We start from the raw sequence: 20,167 nt of genomic DNA on the forward strand, positions 1-20,167 counted from the left end.
ACGCTGCGGTGCCTGCTCACTTTGCCACGTATATCTTGAATTATGAAGTGGAAGCTCGCTCCTTGTGCTGCCCTCAGATCTGAAGTACATTGAGCAGGACGAGCGGGTGTCCGTCGGCCTGGACGGGAACCTTTACTTCTCCAACGCCGTGGAGAAGGACAGCCGCCAAGATTATTGCTGCTTTGCGTTCTTCCCCAACATACGCACTATAGTCCAGAAGACAGCCATGACTGTGGTGGTCATAAGCGGTACGCAATGCAAGCGACTGGCACCCTGCTTCGCGGTGTCATTCTCATTATGCTAGTGTGACATGTCCTTCTTTTCAATGCATTTTACCAGTGTTATTGGTCATGTTTGATCTCTGTAATTTATATTTTGTTTATTATATTGATTTATTCTTCCTTGTTATATGCATTATCTTTCTTTCCCAGCAAAGTCTACAAATGACTCAGACAAGACAGCGGCTGTCAGTAAGTGAAGTATCCCTGTTACTCTTTCTTAACTTCAATTTACACATTAATTCATGCTATGTGTATTCAAGTCAAGAACTGTTAGTTTCAAGTATTGTGATTACACCCACTAAACTAAAAATGGAATTAAACTGAAATAACAAAAATGTTGGGCAGAGTATTTGATTCCCTTAATTTAATAGTTTTAAAATACATTTTCTGGATAAATCTACTGGTTTAGTGGTGTATCCAAAACCATTTGATCAAAGAACCTTTTATCCACCTTAAAGGTAATGCTACCCTACTGAGGAAACCCAGGCTGATGTCTCCCCCTGGTGCTGAGACGGTGGTACGGCTGGCTGATGGGGACGATCTGCACCTAGAGTGCATACCAGAGGGGCTGTGAGTGTCCTACTCATATAATCACGTGGCAGGATAGTATGTGAGAAGTATGAGCATAAACTAAGGTAAAAGTAGCATTTTCAGTAGAATATATGCTTTCTTATTTGGGTCGCACAAAGTCCAACACCGGTGATTCACTGGGCAAAAATGGAAGAGACATTGCCGGCCAAAGCTAACCTGCTGAACTACGGGAAGCGCCTCACGATATCCGGGGTGAGCGCAGAAGACGACGGGACGTACACGTGTGAGGCGGGGAACTCCGCAGGAAACACCGTCCATGCCTTTCACGTGATAGTGGAAGGTGAGCAACTAGTTACCAACAGTTTGCATATATTTATGAAGACACGTTTTTACAGTAGCAATCAAAATTAGACAACAAATGACATTTTGTAATTGGGTAAGTTACTGCTTACCCAAATTCACAGTTATTCATGAATTGAAGCAACATATTTTTACCGCAAGTCTTAGTGAAAACTCTCATGTCACAAAATAAAAGGTTGCAGCTTCCCAGCTATTGTAAACAAAACCCAGACATGTGCTCTTGTTTATGGACATTTTCACGTGTAGAGGTAACCAATCAGACTGTAGAGGAGGTGGGTCCAAGCAACTAGAGGAGGAGGGACCAACCAATCAAATGTCTTGGTCCCACCTCCTCTACATGGTTATCTCTCTGAACCAATCACTGTTCCTTCTGCCCTCAGAACTTTTTTTTGTAAGCAAAACTTCCACAGGCTGGGAATATGGGTCATTCTTCTACTACTAGAACAGAGTATAATGTTTATTGACTATGTTTGTCTTGTCTCAAGAGCCGCCCCGCTGGGTGCGGAAACCCGAAAATGTGTTAGGTACGCCTGGGTCCGATGTGCGGCTTTCATGCTCCGCCACTGGCAAACCCCCGCCAACCATCACCTGGATGATGAACGGACACGTCCTCGAAGGTACCGAGAGAGGCGCTCGCTTCTCTAAGGCTTCCGCTTCTCCTGAGAAGTCTCCTAGAACCGTAAACTGGTGTGAAGCTAAGCGGCTGAATCCGTTCTTTCAGATCTTCCAGCGTCCCACAGACAGATTCTGAATGGCGAGTTGCTCTTGCGCCACGTCACACCACAGGACAGTGCCGTCTATCAGTGCCAGGCTTCCAACAGGCACGGCACCATCCTAGCCAACGCCAACGTCATGGTCCTGAGTGAGTAACCGCATCATGGAAATGACATCATTCTGTTACTTAGCACATACTTTTATTCTGTTCACTTTACACACTTTACAGCTCTGTATTTATAATTATTAGCTGAATCTGAAACATTTTGTCATATTTTAAAAGTAACAAGTAAACATCTCGTAGAGCCGTTTCCTGATTCATTTTTAATGGATCGTGAGCACAGTATTGATACTTGGTATTCTTCAGAAATAAAAACAGTGCAAAAGCAACAGAATTGGCTGGTACAAATGTATATTTCAGCCCCTCAAGTGCTAATCCAGTACAAGTTTGTGGTGGTGCCTATAGCCTATCGCAGGCACCACGTGGCGTAGTCTACAGCCCGGTCCTGCTTCTCAGATAGCACTACACTTATCTTCTGTAATTGTGCCTCAGTCATGATCTCAGCCTGCATTGCAATGAATGAACTGAATGAGTTTCTTTCAGTGTCTCTTTCACAAACCCGGGGCCATTGTGTGCACTTCTGCGCTGCCAGCTGTTTTCATCCTTTATTCATTCTGTGGTAATGGTAGTGGGGAGAAACAAGCTGACATGTAATTGATAAAGGATGGCAAACCGCTACTAGTCTGGAGTGCTGAGTGCTGGTGCAGTGCAGTCAGTCGATACAGTGCAGCCGGTCAGTGCAGTGCAGTCTGTGCAGCCGGTCAGTGCACATTGGAGTAATTGGAGTAATGTCCACCCTTAAACTTCATTGCCCCCCCCCCCCCCCACAAATGCCTGGCACTCTCCTTGCTTGGGGGGGTTGGGGGCGGCACTGGAGGTTTGCTAAGATGGCACCCTAGGTGGCCACCCCTGTCAGTCCAGCTACTCTGAGTCAAAGACACGATGCTTGGAATGACTCAGCTTTCTCACTGCAGACCTCGCCCCCATGATCCTGACAGAAGACAAGCAAGAGTATGGAGCTATGATGGGAACAACAGTGTTTCTGCACTGCAGGACCTTCAGCTCACCACCTTCTGTAATCTCCTGGTGGGTAACCCAGCCTTCCCTTCAGTCAAGGGGGACCTAAAGGCCCAGGCTCCTCCCCCTTCTGACATCACTTGGTGGGCCTCTCTACCAGTTCTGTCATGGCAACATTCCAGATGCACAGATAAATTGCTCGCTTAGTTAGGATTGTAGAATTTATTTACCAAGCATCTGTACAAGACTAACATGCAGGAAAACATAAAACAAAAATCCAAACAACAATAATAATATATACAACAAGTGAAAATTAGAGTCAAAACATGATTTCATAAGACCACAAGCCTGAGTAAAAAGGTAAGATTTAAGCTGCCCTTTAAAACCTTCAACAGAGTCTGCAAAACACAGTGGTGGTGGAAGATCATCCCGCAGCCTTGGGGCAACAACCTGAAATGCCTGATCACTGCGCGCTTGTAGTCTTGTCCAAATGAATCCTTGATCAGAGGACCTTACAACACGGCCCCTGTACATGCCAGACAAAGACAATGACAAGTTTTTTTGCTTATCATATAGTGCAAAAGCCCTGAGTGACTATATAACAATTACTGCATCCAAAGTAGGAAACTGAGATTCATTATTCACTAGAGATTCACTAGAGATTCACTGAGATTCACTAGATATTCACTAAAGATTCACTGAGATTCACTAGAGTGCCTCCACTGGCCAACAGGACTAAAGACAAAGAAAGGATTAATTCTGTGGAGGGAGAGCGGTTCTCCATTCAGAAAGATGGATCGTTGTGCATCCATTCTGTTCAGAAGACGGACTCTGGGATGTACAGCTGCTTTGCCTCAAACGCTGAGGGGAGAGCCTCAATCTCTGCTGCACTGCACATAAAAGGTACAAATTCCAGTATAAACTGGATATGAGGACATGGTGCTTTAAATGTTTTCCCTGCGAAGCTAACATCAGAAACATTATCTGTCTGAATTAAGATGAAAGTAGGTTCAGAAGTTCACATTTCTGCAGAGGCGCTTTTGCTGTCTTTTCAGTAAAGTATTTCCTCTGCTTATTTCCCATCTGTAAGATCCAACCAAAATTATGGAACCACCACAGGATTTGCAAGTTCTTAAGGGGGCGACGGCAAACTTCACATGCCAGGCGGAGTATGACAAGTCTCTCAGGCGTGACTTTGAGATACGCTGGGAGAAAGGAGGAACATCCCTCAGTATTACTGAGAATCCTAGGTAAGGTGACCTAGAAACATGCGTAATCAACATGGGGTTGGCATTTCAGTACCGTACCTTACATAATGGAGGATGGCAATTCCATTATACAGGAATGCTGATAAACTTCGAATAATTGTGGAGCAGTTTGAACTGTATAAGTGGGTGTCAGATATGTATTTATGAGTTACTTCAGAATGAATTATTTTATGATTCTGGGCAGATACATTGTGGAGGGCGGAGTCCTTCAGATTGTCAATGTGAGTCACAGTGACCATGGCTTTTATGCATGTGTGGCCCGGACTGGGCTGGACCAGGACCGGGCAGTGGCCCAGCTCACAGTACTGGGTGAGTTATTCGCTCACTCTGCACTAGGGTTTCCAGCAGTCCCTTATAATACAGGAATGTGCTGCATTGGAAAATAACCTGCTGGGTCCTGTGTTATATGGGATGACGCTGTATTGTAAGTGACGGCTGGCAGCTCTGCTCAGCAATACTGAGGTCGTGAGGCACCTGACTACTCTGTGCTTGACCCAGTCTCAGTAAACAAACTACTAGGTTGTAGCTGTGTTTTTGCTTAGAAAATAGCACAATACAGCTTAGCTTATATACAAAGCAAGCTGAACTATACACAATTTTTTCAGTTAATAGTCTCTGTATGGTCAATCGGTTCATAAATGTAAATGAATTAATTTGTTACAGCCGCAGTGAAACATAGAATTTATTCATTTACTAAAATGCATTGTTAATGTTAAAAAATGTATGAACATTTGACAAATCCTGCATGCCAGTCCCAAACTGCGGCAATGAAAATTCTATGATGTACACTTGGATTAAATCAGGCTTCCCCAGTTCCAGTCCGCAACATATTTACAGATTTCTCTACTCAAATACACCTTATTAATCCCACCAACTAATTGCCAAGTTTAATAGGTGTGTTTGAGCAAGGAAATCTGCAAATTGTGTAGCAGACTGACCCACCAGGACAGCTATTGGGGTACCTTGGTTTAGTCAGTCAAAGCTGTCATTATTCATAATGCAGGGGACTCTGTGTCCAAACCCAGAAGGTCATGGGTTCAAATCCCATGGCTGGCCAAGTAATCATATTACCGTTGGGTCCATAACCCCAAGCACTCCAGGGACAGCGGCCGACCCTGCTGTCTGACCCCAAGCTTTCGTCACTTCTATTGCACTTTAGAAAAAAAGGAATTCGCTAAATAAAGAATTATAGCCTTTGAAACAAACCATTATTTGTGTGATTATATTTTTAAATAGCATACCTTTGTGTGTTTAATTGGCAGTGGTGTTCTGTTTTAAGTTGCCATCATATTTTCTCAGATGTCCCCGGTAGGCCGTTAGTCCTCATTCTTGCGGAACACCAGAATCGAAGTGTGAAGTTGTACTGGGTTCCTGGGGATTCCCACAACATCACTATAACTGGTAAGAGACATGTCTCCTTTTTCAGGACACGCATCGCTGTGACCAAAGCTCTTGCTTTCGGACATGAAGCTGCGTCTCTGTATGTTGTGTACTGTATGAGACTCTGGACCTTACATTATTTTCTGGGCAGATTTTATCATTGAGTATGAGGAAAGCCAGTGGGAACCGGGCAGGTGGAAGGAGCTGAGCAGAGTGGCGGGGAACCACACCTCAGCCAGGCTGCAGCTGCACGGACACCTGGATTACCGCTTCCGAGTGTCTGCTGTCAGCGGCGTTGGGAGGGGCCCGGCCAGCGAGCCCACTGAAAGATACATGACCCCCCCATCAGGTGTGGCTCCCGTCTCCCTCCACTCATCTCACGCCTGCTCCTCCTTCGTCACTCCATTTACCCCTCCTACTTTATCACTCCATCACCGCAGTAACATTATGCGGTTTCAAAATCAATTTAGTCTGACTCAAAGTACCAGTGCCTCTCATTAATTTAACACAGTGGCTTCTTGTTTTATGCGACTTTAAAGTACACTGTTTTAAAATAACGCCATGCACGTATCCTGAAGCTTTTCTTTAAATTATGTGGTTCGAATCAAAATAACACAAATTACATAGTTACGGCATTTTAATTCTATCTTTCCATGAGGAAAAAGAAAATCTCTAAAATTAACATAAATTGCAAATCCTTTGACTATCTGAATGCACTAATGAGAATTATTTATATTTTCATTTTATTTCCTGATTGATTCCTGTGCTCGTACTCTGCCAAGCCAAACAGTAATTCCATTATTCCCTTATTCACAACATACAGCGCATTAAACAATTGAAAAATATTTTTTTTTTCCTATTTGCTAATAGCTCCAGACAAGAATCCAAAAGCTATAAAAAGTGAAGGCAATTCGCCACAAGAAATGAGTATTCATTGGGAGGTAAGGGATTGACTTGTTGTGTTATTTACTAAATCTTAGGATTTAAATATTTTACAAGAACCAGAGCATTCCTGAGATTTTTTAGCACCTTGTTTTAATCTTTGGTTTTTGACACTTTCAGGTAATCTGTAGAAAACTGTAAATTAGGTCAGTTTTAACTAGAACAACTCAGTTTCTTGGTCCGTCATCTTTCATGGTGCTTAGACATGACAGCAGAATGAGCGGAGAATTACTCTTATAAAATATTATACAGCTGTAAACTGGAGGTAGTGTGGAAATACAGGAGAGTTTTGTTTGTTGTCCTTGTATAGATGAACGGAGCCCAGGTAGCACACAGGAGGCAGGATGATGCTGACTGTCGCTGCCCTTTGATCTGGTGATATTTTCCACATGAAACATGCATTTAAATTACTTTCTGTGTTTATCCCACTTCTTACAGCCATTATTACCAATAGAATATAATGGGCCTGGTCTGGAGTATAAGGTCAGCTACAGACGACGGGGTGTAGAGAAGCATTGGCAAGAGCACATGGTGAAGAGGAATCATATCATTGTGAGGAACACCCCAACGTTTGTGCCGTATGAGGTCAAGGTCCAGGCCAGAAATGTCCTTGGCTGGGCACCGGAGCCCGAAGTCTTTACGCTGTACTCAGGGGAGGACAGTGAGTATTCGCTGATTTACGATTAATGTGGGATCTTGTGGAAAGCCTGTTATGTGCTTTGGAAGGATGCATCGTGTCAATTCTGTCCAGCTCGCGTAATTGCCCCCTGCAGAGATTCATTTCATTTTTCAGTGCCAGTCCTTCTGAGCAACAGGTTGCAGTGTGGAAAATGTTTCCTTCTACCACTGCTTTAGTTTGGCTGCTTCCATCAGCTGACATTGATTGGAACAGTGGTTTTCAACAGGAGATACTGTGTGCTCTGGAAGAGTCATCAAATACTGCATATCACACTGAACATATGCTATTAAGTATTTGTATAACAATTACTATCGAAGAACTTGTTAGGTAGATAGTTTGTTGAGAATAGGTCCTTGCCATAGAAGGTAACCTTAAGCTCTTCACCAGGAACGTTGCTTGGGTGGAGTTAATGGTGCCTGCTTGTGGCTTGCTTGCTCTCACAGTACCTACAGCAGCCCCAGATGATGTGGCCATCGAGGTGATGAATAGCACCCTCATCCGAGTCACCTGGGCACCAGTTCCCCAGCACCACCTGCGGGGGCATCTGCGAGGCTATTTGGTGAGTGTCTGCATTGCAGCGCCCCCCTGCTTCACAGGTGTGCACTGCGCCTCCTTATCTCAGTCCCCTGTGCCCATTACTACATCTTCATGGTGTCTTTTTCCCTTCTCAGATTCAGCTAAGAAGGCTGCTGGATCTCCTGAATATGGACCACACCCTGAAAGACAAACAGTCCCTGACCGTATACGGAGACCGCAACCAGACCCAGATCCACGGCGTGGTCCCTTACTCTGAGTACAACCTAACAGTCAGCGTTTTCAACGGGCGAGGCAGCAGCCCTGGCAGTAAGCCTGTCACCTTCAGGACACCAGAGGGAGGTGAGCGCTGGCCAGGGGACAGAACCTCTGACAAAGACTGGATTAGACTCAGCAGTAGTGTCAATACGGCCACACTTAAGAAGCTTATTATTTTGTAGTTCCAGGAAAAATATCCATACTGAAAGCAACGAATGCCCAGTCAAACTCCATCACACTGGTCTGGGTGCCCCCTCTGAAAGCCAACGGTATTCTCACTGGCTATCTTCTGCAGTACCAGATAAGTAAGTACACACATGCCTTTTCAAGCCATTTCCTATGACACTGCTGTATCCTCTACGCATTTCAGCCAAAAGAGAGGTGGTTTAAAACATTAGCCTTATCAGTTTGTCCACTGGGTGGTGCTGTTCTCACGGTCAATAAGTCTAGTACCTCGAATGTTTCATGGCATAGCAATCCCAAGGGTATTTAAATTAGCAGAGTTCTGCAGGAAAATTACAGTTATCGCTATAGGGACCGTGGAAAAATGCAAGTCAGGTTTAGCTTTAGCACCAAACTCTCTTACTTTACTTTTCATCCTCAACGATTACACATTTCCAGCAGATTTTTTATGTTCTTCTTCTTCTTAAAAAAAAAACACCCTCACATTTTTTCAGCATCCTAGAAGATGGCCAGGCATTAAATGTTAAGAGTGATGCCTACATCCGTCACTGTGGGACTCATTAGAGCCCCTGGAACCAAGTGCATGAATCTTTTCAAAGGCTGAAGTCGGCCTTTGAGAGCTGCTGGGAGGCGCCTCGAGAGCTTGACGTCCCAGAGATTTGCACTAAAACACGGAAGGCTAATCACACCGCCACAGTGTAATGCTTTATCTCAGATGCTGCTACACTGTGACTCTAACCTGCACCCCCCCCCCACCCCCACTGCGACTCCAGATGCCAGCTGCAACTGTATATGTTGAATTCCCCCTGTTTAAGCTACCCGTTACTCATGGTGATCTTCTCACCTTGCGCCCGTGATTTATGATGGTCTGTAATGTGCCGTGTTACAGGTGACAACGTCACGGGCCTGTTGAGCCCACGCTCTGTGAATATCAGCGGGCCGGACAGCGCCAAGTGGGTTGTGAGCGACCTGGAGGCGGTCAGCAAGTACAAGTTCTTCCTGAGTGCCTGCTCGCGGACAGGGTGTGGTCCGGCGATCAGAGAAGACGGACAGACCATCCCTGAAGCAAGTGAGTGGGCTGAGGAAGGAAGGTCATGATACAGTTTGGCTGGGGCAGTAGGGCGCAGGTATACAGTAAAAATAGGGGCCAAAGGAGGCTTACCTGTATGTAGCAGGTATACATTCCACTGACAGCAGGGGCCAAAGGACGCTTACCTGTATGTAGCAGGTATACATTCCACTGACAGCAGGGGCCAAAGGACGCTTACCTGTATGTAGCAGGTATTCATTCCACTGACAGCAGGGGCCAAAGGACGCTTACCTGTATGTAGCAGGTATTCATTCCACTGACAGCAGGGGCCAAAGGACGCTTACCTGTATGTAGCAGGTATTCATTCCACTGACAGCAGGGGCCAAAGGACGCTTACCTGTATGTAGCAGGTATACATTCCACTGACAGCAGGGGCCAAAGGACGCTTACCTGTATGTAGCAGGTATTCATTCCACTGACAGCAGGGGCCAAAGGACGCTTACCTGTACTGTATGTAGCAGGTATATATTCCACTGACAGCAGGGGCCAAAGGACGCTTACCTGTATGTTGCAGGTATACATTCCACTGACAGCAGGGGCCAAAGGACGCTTACCTGTATGTAGCAGGTATACATTCCACTGACAGCAGGGGCCAAAGGACGCTTACCTGTATGTTGCAGGTATACATTCCACTGACAGCAGGGGCCAAAGGACGCTTACCTGTATGTAGCAGGTATACATTCCACTGACAGCAGGGGCCAAAGGACGCTTACCTGTATGTAGCAGGTATACATTCCAGTGACAGCAGGGGCTAAAGGACGCTTACCTGTATGTAGTAGGTATACATTCCACTGACAGCAGGGGCCAAAGGACGCTTACCTGTATGTAGCAGGTATACATTCCACTGACAGCAGGGGCCAAAGGACGCTTACCTGTATGTAGCAGGTATACATTCCACTGACAGCAGGGGCCAAAGGACGCTTACCTGTATGTAGCAGGTATACATTCCAGTGACAGCAGGGGCCAAAGGACGCTTACCTGTATGTAGCAGGTATACATTCCAGTGACAGCAGGGGCCAAAGGACGCTTACCTGTATGTAGCAGGTATACATTCCACTGACAGCAGGGGCCAAAGGACGCTTACCTGTATGTAGCAGGTATACATTCCAGTGACAGCAGGGGCCAAAGGACGCTTACCTGTATGTAGCAGGTATACATTCCACTGACAGCAGGGGCCAAAGGACGCTTACCTGTATGTTGCAGGTATACATTCCACTGACAGCAGGGGCTAAAGGACGCTTACCTGTATGTAGCAGGTATACATTCCAGTGACAGCAGGGGCCAAAGGACGCTTACCTGTATGTAGCAGGTATACATTCCAGTGACAGCAGGGGCCAAAGGACGCTTACCTGTATGTAGCAGGTATACATTCCACTGACAGCAGGGGCTAAAGGACGCTTACCTGTATGTAGCAGGTATACATTCCACTGACAGCAGGGGCTAAAGGACGCTTACCTGTATGTAGCAGGTATTCATTCCACTGACAGCAGGGGCCAAAGGACGCTTACCTGTATGTAGCAGGTATACATTCCACTGACAGCAGGGGCCAAAGGACGCTTACCTGTATGTAGCAGGTATACATTCCACTGACAGCAGGGGCTAAAGGACGCTTACCTGTATGTTGCAGGTATACATTCCACTGACAGCAGGGGCTAAAGGACGCTTACCTGTATGTAGCAGGTATTCATTCCACTGACAGCAGGGGCCAAAGGACGCTTACCTGTATGTTGCAGGTATACATTCCACTGACAGCAGGGGCCAAAGGACGCTTACCTGTATGTAGCAGGTATACATTCCAGTGACAGCAGGGGCTAAAGGACGCTTACCTGTATGTAGCAGGTATACATTCCACTGACAGCAGGGGCTAAAGGACGCTTACCTGTATGTAGCAGGTATTCATTCCACTGACAGCAGGGGCCAAAGGACGCTTACCTGTATGTAGCAGGTATACATTCCACTGACAGCAGGGGCCAAAGGACGCTTACCTGTATGTAGCAGGTATACATTCCACTGACAGCAGGGGCCAAAGGACGCTTACCTGTATGTTGCAGGTATACATTCCACTGACAGCAGGGGCCAAAGGACGCTTACCTGTATGTTGCAGGTATACATTCCACTGACAGCAGGGGCCAAAGGACGCTTACCTGTATGTAGCAGGTATACATTCCAGTGACAGCAGGGGCCAAATGACGCTTACCTGTATGTAGCAGATATAAACTCCACTAACTGCAGTAGATCAGTCTATGGATTATATTCCATTCAGTGCAGTCAGCATAGTAAGCTTGTTTGCAATGTCTTGATGGGGAAACAAGACCAGCTGATTTAATTGTTGCCTCATGAGTTTGAGGTGATGTTAGAGTTCTTCGTTTTTTTCCAATATTGTGCTTAGGTAAACTATCGCCTGCGCTGAGTCAGTAATTCAGGTAGAAGGTTTTATATTTCTTCATAAAGCCATGGGTAATAAAAGATCTAAAGAAAATTGCTACAGTGTGTGAGAGCTTCATTCAGGATGCACGTTGCATCAAGTGGGTTTATAGATATAAAGAAATCAGAATCGCCCTTTTTGTTGCAATGTCATGCTAAGAATGTATCCATACAATTCAAAGCTTACTAGCTCTTTATGAATTAAAGACTTCAGAATATATGCCACAAACTTTGGTTTTATTCCCAGCCCACATATTTTTTTATTTATTTAGAAAATATGATGTCTCTCGTCGGAGTGAGGCAACATCCCAAAGGATCCTGATTAATCTGTATTTATAAGTCCCCAGTGCTGCTCAGAATTGTTGCATTATGATGAAACAGGAGGAGAGACCTCAAACAGTTGTGAATTTAGACGTCAAACAGTTGTGAATGTAGACGTCAAACAGTTGTGAATGTAGACGTCAAACAGTTGTGAATTTAGCATCACTTCCATCCCATTTCTTTTTCCTCTGATAAGTCTTTTCCAGACCTTCCCAGTCTAGATTATTATGGAAAAATAAGTTAATAGAGAACAACATGGCCGAGAGTTTTCAGATAAAATAGGGCGACCACAACAACATTAATGTAACACTTTCATGTTTTATCAATATCCTTGTAGATCGCAGTTGACTGGCCTTCTGTTCTGCAGCAGTTGAGCATGATTAAGACCCCGAAAACCATAAAAAAAACGTAAAAGCATTCACTTTGTAGAAATTGATTTTACGCATGGAATGATTTGATAAGCTGACAGGTGTTTTGGCAGAGTTTGGCACTGAGATTGATGGGTGTTTTCAGCAGATCTGTTGAGCCATGCAGAGTGGACTGTTCTCATAAAGCAGAGCAGTGAGTAACCGTTTGGTGTGTCCAACTGAAGACACGACCTCTTTGTAACGAACTGGACACATTTAATAATGTGCTTCCCTGAATATGTTGCATATGCACTTAAAAACTGCAGAGAAGTTATTTTTCAGTGAAAATAAATGTTTAAATAGGCAGAGGAGATTATATCATAATTATTCTTTTTTGATATCTTTAGGGTAGCATTTTAGCTATTGTCTATTCAACTTTTGTTATAGTAATTGTGTATGACTAACAAATGTGATATCTCAAAAATTGTGCATAACTCACAAATTTGTGATATCTCACAAATAATTATTATAACTTTAAACTTGTCTCTGTTGAACCTTTGATAAGGATTTCTTATAACAATGCAAGATTGCCTTTGCCAGATGCTGTGTTTTTGTATAATCCCAGATGTGGCCATTTTTGGTTTCTGTAAAACTGCACAAATTTAAATTGAAACTGAATAAAAACATCATATTAGTAAAAAAAAAAAAAGTTTCACTTGAGCAAACCCAAGTATATTATCTTTTTTTGGTAAACACTATGAGATTCCAGAAAGACAACAAATATGTTCTTATGCCATTCAAATTTCCTACCTGCAAGCTTCATTGGGATTAAGGAGGCGCCGTGGGATTTGCGCGGGATCGACAGGCACATTGACTCCTGATTTGTTCTTCCCTGTTGGAGTTGTAGCTCTGGTCATATCAGCACTTCATTGACAGCAGACCTGGGATGTTGGGGAGTGGCTGAGTCCCGAGTTTGGGCAGAGATTCGCATGTCATCCTCCGTACTGATCCACCACCAATCCCTCCCTCCCGCAGGCCAGCTGCCGGAGGCTGCCATTCTCTCCATAATCTCAGGCTGCTGACAGGACTCATACATATTTATAAGGTTCAAAAAACTTTTGGTCCCATTCACCAGTTAGAGGGGGCACCGATTTAGCAATCCACGAGCACTCCCTCCCCCCACCCCCACATATTTACGCAACTTGATAAATTATGCAATCTAAGCAATAACACGTTCTTCGGAAGTTAGGTAGGAGATACAGTTTTCATTAGACGTTTCCCAGCAAAGCCCAGAAAAAGAGGCAAGTAAATTAGATTGAAGAGGAAATTCCTGACTTTTTTTTATGGAATATTAATTATTAAGTGAATCACAGTTAGCAGTGTAAGCAGTGCGGCTCCTCTCTTAATGAGACCTTTGTTAGTGCTGTCATCGTGTCATTAATGAGTCTTCCTCAGCATCCTTCATGAAGAAGTCTGCAATACACTTAGAAGCCTATTTGCAATGTGCAAAAAGCAGTGTTGTTGTCCTCAGGAGAGGCTTCCTGAAGGGGTCCCTTCTTCAGTTGTACAGTAGCTCAGTGAGTCTCTCTGTTTCTTCATAGTTCTTGGGTTGTGGGTATGAATCCCATCTCGGGTCAGCATGTATGGAGCTTCTCTGCTTTCCCTGTATTGTGTGACTTTTCCCCAGGTGCTCTGGTTAACTCACCTAAATCAGGGACCTGCAGTTTGGTGAAATGGCATTTCTAAATGAGGCTGGTGCGTGTCTCAGTGGGCTGAGGCTCTGCACGTGTCATCCAAAGATTGCTGGTTCAGTAGAGCAGTCACATATCAGTGAGTCTTTGAGCAAGGCCCTTACGCCCAGCTCCAGAGGCACCTCATGTTGGCTTAACCCTCTGCTGTGACCACCAAGCTACAGTATGGAGAGCGAGATGGAGTCAGTGAGGAGTCAGTGTACTTCTGTAAATGGTTAATAAAGGATTTAACATTAAATTCCACAGTGTCAGTCTGTGCCCTATTATGGAGTAGCATCCTGTCCAGGGTGCACCCCTATGCTGCCTGTGATAGGCTCCCCTCCCCCCACATCACTCTGTCTATTGTAAACGATTGGCAGAAATGTTGTCCTTTTTAACAGGTGCATCAAGTGCCTCCAGGTCTGAGATCACACACCAGCTGGTTATCGGGAGCATGTGTGCTGCTGTGATCTTCACGTTCGTTGTTCTGATTGCCTGCTTCATCAAGAGGAATAAAGCGGGAAAGTATTCAGGTGAGGCTCCGCCCCCTTTCCGCGTGAGGCCAGCCCATGCAGTCACCACCACGCAGAGGAATGCGGGGGTCACAAGCCTGTTTGCCTGAAGATCCCAGAGCATCCTGTTCACGATGAGCGACGTGCCTCCTTGTTCTCAGCCTGCAGCATTTCCTGGGCCTTTGTGTTTCTTGTCTGGGCGCGTAGAAGCGCCGGGGGGGTGGGGAGGGAGGTGGGAGTGTCGGCATGCAGGGAGGTCAGGGGCAATCACATGTTCCACTGACGCATATCACTGAATAGTTCATCGCCGCTGAATTCTGCTGGTGTTTTTCGCTGGACTTTCTTTTTCACGCAAAGCCAATTTTCTTCTAATACAAAGATAATTTTTAGCAATTTCCCCCTGGGACCTTATCTTATTCAGATTGAGAGCACTTCATGGACACCTTTTCACGGTGCATCTTCTGAAACTGAACAGGATTATACTGGGGGCGTAACGATACCGTTTGCCCACGGTTCGCTATGTATTGCGGTTTTATTGAACTGTGCGGTGAGCCATCTGCTGTTATATAATGACATTTAAATTCTAGCCCTCGAAAACAAGACAACCCCAATATATATATATATATATATTTTTTTTTAGGAAAAAACACCATCTTATATTCGTGCTAGTATGTATATGAAAATGGCATATTGTGATACCACGGTTCATGTGGACGTATCAAACCATCGGGGCCGTACCATGCAGTTCAATACTGAGTACCGTTAAGTAAACGTTGGTTAAGTAAATGTTGCGGTCAAGCTAAACATGCGTTATTTGGAAAAATAAGGAGTTCATAGTTTGGTGAAAGATGTGTTTTTTTTCTGAAATATAAGGATACATAAACCTTATTGTTACCCCAAAACCGCGATACATACCAAACTGTGAGCAAACAGTACTGACCCATGTGGGAAAAGATATTTAAGTTAAAGTTGACTTAGATACAAAAAATATGTAAACATTATGTATCACTATGGTGAAAGTGTAAAAGTTTTCACTCCTTACCTTCTCTGCAGTTAAGGAGAATGAGGATCTCCGTTCATACCAGCAGCCCCAGAATAAGAACGGCTCTTACGGATACAGGTACACGCTTCTGTTCCGCATATATCTATAGACACAGATCAGCTGTACATTCAGACTCCCTTTTATCTGTTGTGCACATGCACAGTGAACGATGATCGATACATTAAGCATATGACAGTGTTGCCGTATTGGCTGACTTTTTTGAGGAAGTCGGCATCCCTGTCGTTCCAAATATTCTACACAAGACCTAAGTGAAAAATCCAGATGTAGAGGATAAAATAATTGGTGTGACTGTCCACAGTGTGCAAAAGTGTTAAATTTAATGTCTTACAGAGCAGAGGATGTGCCGTCCATCTGTTTAGCATGGAAAGAGGGCTGTGTCAGTGGGTAGTGTCTGAAGTTGTGGGTCTGGCCAAAAAGCACATTTTTGCGTTTTTTATTTTTTTCTTGGCAAATGCTATTGTCTAAAATTGTACGTATAGCGGTCAGTCTGGTTAATTTACTGTGGTTCTTTAAATTTACTGTGGTAACTCCTACAGGACACTGAAGTAAGCAAAGAATGGAAAAAATGAGATGATACTTTTTCAATATGAGATATATGGGATTTATTTTAACCTGGAGAAATGTCAAGTTGTGTTACAGCAATGTTCGACTCATGTCACATCACCTTCTTAAAGGAAGGAAAAGACAAATGCAAGACAAATAATAACCTTTACATGAATTTAGAGGAGTAATATAATTTCAAATAAATTATCAAATAAATAATTTCGAAAAGCAGTCTGCATAATCAATAAATATGAAATGCAGAGGCGGTTTGTTTTTGTCCATGTTTAATGTTTCATTTCACATTGCTTTGTGGATTTGTGGTTTTCTCAAGCCTAAAATCAGCCATGTGAAAAATATCCTTAAGGTGGCCAAAATTCCCCAAGATAGCAGGACCTTCGTCTCCCAAGCGTCAGTGAGCATGTCAGTTATAATATGCACTACTGTACTTGTGTGCAGCCATGCCTGTGAGACTTAGGGCACCGACATGCCAGATGTCCTGCGGGTGGCTGCCATTTGCTCCTCTCCCGTTACTGGAACCAGGCCCTTCAACTCAAAAGCCTCTGCCAGCTCGGCTGCAAGAAAAACAACAACAACAAGCCCTGCTTTTTGCAGCAATCGGTGTGCTGAGTATTGTTGCACCAGTTTTGTTGGTGGTGTGCTGAGTATTGTTGCACCAGCATTGTTGGTGGTGTGCTGAGTATTGTTGCACCAGCATTGTTGGTGGTGCGCTGAGTATTGTTGCACCAGCATTGTTGGTGGTGTGCTGAGTATTGTTGCACCAGCATTGTTGGTGGTGTGCTGAGTATTGTTGCAGCAGCATTGTTGGTGGTGTGCTGAGTATTGTTGCACCAGCATTGTTGGTGGTGTGCTGAAGTAAAGGCAAGTGCCCCCCTCTGTTGAACAGTGACACAGAGAGAAGGGTCTGCCAGGACAGCTTGAGATACATCAACCAGAATGGAAAAGCAAATGTTAGCGCGGAGAGCCTGGAGGACTGCGGGGAGAGCCTGATGGACTGCAGCGAGAGCCTGGACGACTGCGGGGATGACGACGACCGTTTCGGGGAGGATGGCTCCTTCATTGGCGAGTACTCAAGCTGCAAAGACGTAAGATTAGGTGGAGTTCGTGGAACAGCTCCAAACAGTTAAACAAGGGACGATGCTACAGTGCAGTTTGTAAAGGGAAAAGCGGCAAGTGAATTTGCGTGAAGTCCAGTTTTACACAGTACTACTGAGCACCTATTAGCTGTACTGTCATCTCAGTACTGTACGGCCTGCTGGTGCCTTGTAACGCACAGACACAAAACACATCTCCTCAGCTCTTACAGTTTAGTACAGAAAAAACAGGTGTGAAACCATGAGTTTTTTTTACCTTCTATAACAGAATACCGATTGCATTTTCACGTCACCTAGGTGGAAGGTGTGAATTATATGCAGTTTAAACTGATTGCATAGGTTTCAGAACACTGAATTGTGACTTTTTTTCATTTTAAGCACACAAACTTCTACTATTCAAACTATTATTTTTGCAGTAATGTTAATATAATGTTAATATAAAAGAGAATTGCACAAAAAAGTATGAATCAGACTCATAACAACAAACAAAATGTTAGATGAACAGTATAGTTGTAGTACTGAAATACATTTTATATATTTTTTCCAAGATATAAACCCTTACCGAAATAAAGAAAACAAAGAGAGAAGATTTCATTTATTTTTATAATTTTTAATTAAGTAGAATTTTCCAATTGCTTAATAATTTCCTCAATTTCCTAATTCTCAGGAACATAAATATTATTTAGGCTGTCATTTTTGGAGGATATAAAAACTTTAAATTCTCATCAGTATTTCTTCATATTTTATTCACTGTAAATTTAATTTATATATAATTTGTCATTGTAATTTCTAATTTTGGATACATTTATTTCTTGGTTGAAAAGAGAAAAATGTGGAATTAAACAATCTACTATGTTAGTGACAATAAAAATTAATTTCAATTTATGTTCACCAGTTTTATACAATAAAAATGCACCTAATATAAAATGTTAACTGTGTGTCAGCAATACCTTGGTTTTGGTTTTGTCATATTATGGTTTTGTCATGTCATATGGTTATATTTTCCATCCACATTTCCAAAACAATGCACATTTATTAATAGGTGAATAAAAAGCTTGCATACAGCTTAACAATCATATATATATATATGGCTGGAATGTATCTACAGGATTCTGGTGATGGTGCTTTTAAAGAAAATCCTTGTAACACTGGGTAATGTGTGTTGAGTGTTGCCGTAGTTACTTAGTATTATTTTCATTAATACACGCATGTAATGTTTTGCACATGTAAGTTTACTTACATTTTGTAACATCAAGTTTAGATATGTTGTGAAATGCTCTGTTAAACATTTTCCCAAACCACCTTCCCAAACTGCAAAATAAGAGCTGAACAGTGGGGTGTCAAAGGGAGACGTCACAGAGAAATAAGGTAAAATTCAAGGTACAAGGTAAAATTCACTAATTCCAGCGTGAGATGTGAGAATGGCCCCACGCGTAGCTCTCCTGCGTGTTATAAATCATGCATGCAAGCCCATTTGTCTTGAGTGCCTGGTGAAACCTTACCTTACTGTCACTATGGGATGGGCTGTTTTTAAAGCTGGAAGATAAACGAGACTCTATCCACGTCATAAATCTCTGATGGTGCCACAACCGAGAAGCTGCTTCAGACACTCTGTGTCTTAATAATGCAATCCTTTTATCGGGGGAAAAGACTTTATTAAAGGTGGTCAAATATTACCTCAAAGCAGGGCATTCCTATGAAGGTAATAACGTAATGAGTGTATTCTGAGCTGACCATTAATATGCAGAGACCTTTTGATGTGGGACAGCCTCTCGGCAATGTTGTAACATTCAGATACCCAGAGACCAGTAATCAGCTCAGCTTCATCTATCTACTTTCTGGCCTAATGGGTTTTTTAAAAATTTTGTCCTCTAAAATGATATCACAAAGAGGACATTGGCGATGGGGCAACAGCGAAGGATATTGGTGAATCTTTGTGCTCAGACAACTTAACCCATTTGGAACGCAATCTTAAATTTACACATTTACTGACGTGCACATGACAGAGCAACTGAAAATTATGATCCTTTACAAAACATTAATCGATGCAAACAAGGCAATACATGTAATAAATGCAATGACCCCATTATTTAGTATTTTAAATATTAACTTTTAAAATAAAGACATAAAAAAGATTTTAGCAAGAAGTCACATAAAAAGTTGGTTCTTTGTGGCTTTTCAGAATGAATTTGTACTTTTTCCAAATATAAATTTCAGATTAAAAAGGTAATACAATTCAAATACAACAGGATGTAAGGATAGGCTTAACTGTATTGAACATGTAACATCAAAACATATTGCTGCATTTTTGATTCCTCCCTGGAATGTATTTTAGGCAAAGCAAATGTGTTTATATAGCACCAGTCATACACAAAGTGCTTTGCAGAATATTGAAAAAGTGCTTAGAAGAATAAAAAGATATGTAGGCCTACTAAGAAAATTTTAACCGACATAAAGTCTCAGGAAGTTAAAATACAAGAAAATACATATAGGACAGTCACAATCATGAAAGTTTTATCAATGATTAATAAATGTGTAGTTAATAATTAATAAATGCATTGATTACAACACAAAGCCATTTCACCCATTTCTAGCTTTAGGACCTGGCATAGCACCCCCCCCCCCGCCATCTCTTCATGATTGTCCCCCAGTTTGAGCTTTAGCCCTCATTTTTTGATACAGCTGGTATATTAGCACCAAGCAGCCCCGCCTCTTTTGGCCGCCTGGCAAATGCGCTGCCTGGTCATGCCTCCACAGCGGCCAGAATGAAAGGAAAGGAAGAGTCAAAGGGGGCTCAATTACTGACTGTAGAGAAAC

At 43.2% G+C, this 20,167-nt stretch overlaps 1 protein-coding gene across 4 annotated transcripts in view; it reads left to right on the forward strand.

Moving 5' to 3' along the window:
* Positions 1-18,283, forward strand: part of chl1a (cell adhesion molecule L1-like a) — a 55,025-nt gene extending 36,742 nt beyond the window's left edge. For all 4 annotated transcript variants that reach the window (XM_023833161.2, XM_072713780.1, XM_072713781.1 and 1 more), the window contains 21 exons: positions 78-248; positions 432-470; positions 740-851; positions 971-1,152; positions 1,658-1,789; positions 1,894-2,034; positions 2,922-3,033; positions 3,698-3,867; positions 4,055-4,214; positions 4,417-4,541; positions 5,532-5,633; positions 5,764-5,961; positions 6,483-6,553; positions 6,993-7,215; positions 7,677-7,792; positions 7,905-8,109; positions 8,208-8,330; positions 9,098-9,277; positions 14,522-14,653; positions 15,686-15,752; positions 17,143-18,283. In XM_023833161.2, coding sequence (XP_023688929.2) covers positions 78-248; positions 432-470; positions 740-851; positions 971-1,152; positions 1,658-1,789; positions 1,894-2,034; positions 2,922-3,033; positions 3,698-3,867; positions 4,055-4,214; positions 4,417-4,541; positions 5,532-5,633; positions 5,764-5,961; positions 6,483-6,553; positions 6,993-7,215; positions 7,677-7,792; positions 7,905-8,109; positions 8,208-8,330; positions 9,098-9,277; positions 14,522-14,653; positions 15,686-15,752; positions 17,143-17,383 — 3,002 coding nt within the window. In that variant the 3' untranslated portion in view covers positions 17,384-18,283. The remainder of the gene's footprint in view (positions 1-77; positions 249-431; positions 471-739; positions 852-970; positions 1,153-1,657; positions 1,790-1,893; positions 2,035-2,921; positions 3,034-3,697; positions 3,868-4,054; positions 4,215-4,416; positions 4,542-5,531; positions 5,634-5,763; positions 5,962-6,482; positions 6,554-6,992; positions 7,216-7,676; positions 7,793-7,904; positions 8,110-8,207; positions 8,331-9,097; positions 9,278-14,521; positions 14,654-15,685; positions 15,753-17,142) is intronic.
* The last annotated feature ends 1,884 nt before the right edge of the window (positions 18,284-20,167 follow it).

The sequence above is a fragment of the Paramormyrops kingsleyae genome, chromosome 6, assembly GCF_048594095.1.
Source record: "Paramormyrops kingsleyae isolate MSU_618 chromosome 6, PKINGS_0.4, whole genome shotgun sequence".
NCBI classification, from domain to species: domain Eukaryota; kingdom Metazoa; phylum Chordata; class Actinopteri; order Osteoglossiformes; family Mormyridae; genus Paramormyrops; species Paramormyrops kingsleyae.